The 2,386-nt window shown below is 47.9% G+C and overlaps 1 protein-coding gene across 1 annotated transcript; it reads right to left on the bottom strand.

Annotated features, from left to right (window-relative positions):
- Positions 1–517: 517 nt before the first annotated feature.
- Positions 518–1,411, bottom strand: LOC100303794 (VQ motif family protein). The gene has a single exon (NM_001165428.1). The coding sequence runs from the start codon at positions 1,332–1,334 to the stop codon at positions 759–761; it is 576 nt and encodes a 191-aa protein (NP_001158900.1). The 5' UTR covers positions 1,335–1,411; the 3' UTR covers positions 518–758.
- Positions 1,412–2,386: the final 975 nt, after the last annotated feature.

Raw genomic sequence — 2,386 nt, 5'->3', positions numbered from 1 at the left:
TGCCTAGAGGCCCATTATCTTATGCAAGAGTCGTTTTCCGCCAGCCAACTCACACACCACCGCTGCGTATTTGTTAAGCACAACAGCCCATCCAGAGGAGCAGCATAGAGGAAACGCCATGGCAAATCTTGGCTATTCACATCAGAGAAACCATCGTCGCCTTGCTCTGCACCACCTTGTTTCTTCGTACCGTTTGCGAATTGCGATAGGTGGACTTCTGAAAACAAACATTTAACTAGAGTGTGTGTTTGCCTGCCCACTGAAAACGACATGTATCTAGATCGCTGCTCATGACAGAGAAGGCATCTGCGCTGCGCTGCGAACTGGTGATCCGATTGGTGGAACCACCATGGAGGGGAGGCCACCGGCCTTGCCAGGGCTGGCCAGCTTTTAATTAATTACGCTCGACGGTGGAGTGACGACCAGGGGGCGTAGCTGCATTGCGCGAGCAACAGGTTAACCATGCTGATATCATCCGATCGCCGCGAGGGTCACACCGTTCTGATCCCTTCCAGCTCACAAAGCTCGGCAGATATTTTACACAAACTGATTTTCAGTTCCTTACAAGTTGGACCACTACACCTCCCCAAACTGATTTTCAGTTCCTTCTATGATTTCACCAGTGTTCCTTACAAACATATAATTAAATTGTTGGCATGCAAATTTCCGATTTCTTCCCCTTATATTGGTGTTGCTTACACTTACTTTCTCCACTGTCTGAAATATAAGCACACTTGCTTACACTTGCTTCTCCATTGTCAAGACGCGTGCATTTCACCAACCAAATCCATCCTGGACGAGCCAAAGGGCTGAAAGAAGTCGTGGTCAGCAGCAGCCAGGCCCTGGAACACGCCCTCCTCCTCCAAGAAGCTCAGGAACCCTCCCGGGTTGAGATCCATCCACAGGTCGCCGCGGCCGAGGTCGTAATCGCCGAAGCCAGCTCCTTGCTCCTCCACCTTCACCTCGCACTTGATCTTCCTCTTCTTGACCGGCTCCTCTTGTGCCTTGGTGAAGTCGCTCCTCTCATCACCGGCCGCCGGAGGCGGTGCCGGCCTCGGCCTCGGCCTCTTCTTGGTCGTCGTCTCCATGTCCTCGTCTTCTACCGGCGGCAGCGTCGACGCGACGTCGTCGTCGCCCGTGCTGCTGGCGGCACAGGAAGCAGGCTTGCCGGTGAGCCGCTGCACGAGGTCCCGGAAGTGCGCGACGTCGGTCTTGATGATCTCCGGCGCGATGATGTGGATGATCTTTATTTTGGGCCGCGTGGGTGGCGCCATCCCCCCGTGCGCCGACCCAATGGTCCACGATGTGCTCACGCCGCCGTTGTACTCCCCCATTGACGCGCGCGGGTGTGGATGAACAGAGGCTAGCACAGCAAGAACCGAGCTAGCGGGAAGGCAGAGACAAGGAAGACGATGGTGCTGTGGTTTTGGTGGAGTGGGATAAGGGCTAGGTTGGTGTTTATATATAAGACGACTCGCAGACGAAAGAGTATTTGATTTGAGGAATATTTTAAGATGAGGTGTTACATCATGATTTTATTACTCAAATTTGATTGTATGATTTTATTTCTCGTATTAGTATTAACTAACTAAATGAAATGAGATAACGATAAATCAACTTATTTCATTTCACAAACAAATAAAAGAAAGTAAGGATAAGATAATGAACTAGATTATTTCTTAAACCAAACACTCTAAAAGAGAAGGATTAGTACCAAACAAAGTGTGCCACTGCCACCGTAGGGGACTTTGTGCATACAAAAAAGCATACATCCTTTTAGATACTTTGAAAGGCCGGGTGTGTGTGGTAGAATATGTACACGTCAACGACAGCAGATGAGGGTGTACTTTTCTAGTGTCAAAACGCTAGTATATAAAATATAGTTCAAACAGATAAAAGGCGAACATAGACTTAGATAAGTGATGATGGTCATAATGCTCAATATCCCAATAAGGATATTGAAAAAGCCATGTTGAAGATAAAACGTGCTACAAGCCTGAAAGTAACTCTTGTAGTTCTCTAAACAACTCTCTAAATCTTAACACTAATAGTTTTCTAAATAGACTTACTAAATTTAGTTACTTACTATCCAACTCCATTTGCTCTCCACATTGTTAACTCAATAGTAACTCCCTAAACGTATTTGTCGTCAATTTATTCACACACGCGTGCTCATTTCCGCCTTTTTCCCACACAATGTGGTAGCCAGGTCCGTCACACTCTTTTTCCACTTTTACACACAGTGAGGCAACTAGGTCTTACGCGTGACACAAGCTTTACCTCTACCGTCGGACCACTAATGCCTCATAGATTGTGCCTCCAGACCACCGCTTCTTCACATGTCGTGTCGACCGACCTTTTCTCCTCCGTCCTCAACATCCTATGC

Source organism: Zea mays, chromosome 9 (genome assembly GCF_902167145.1).
Source record: "Zea mays cultivar B73 chromosome 9, Zm-B73-REFERENCE-NAM-5.0, whole genome shotgun sequence".
Lineage (NCBI taxonomy): Eukaryota > Viridiplantae > Streptophyta > Magnoliopsida > Poales > Poaceae > Zea > Zea mays.
This window is presented reverse-complemented; position numbering and strand designations above follow the sequence as displayed.

Coding starts and splice junctions, on each gene's coding strand:
- LOC100303794 (NM_001165428.1), bottom strand. CDS start 1,334: ATGGGGGAGTACAACGGCGGCGTGAGCACATCGTGGACCATTGGGTCG.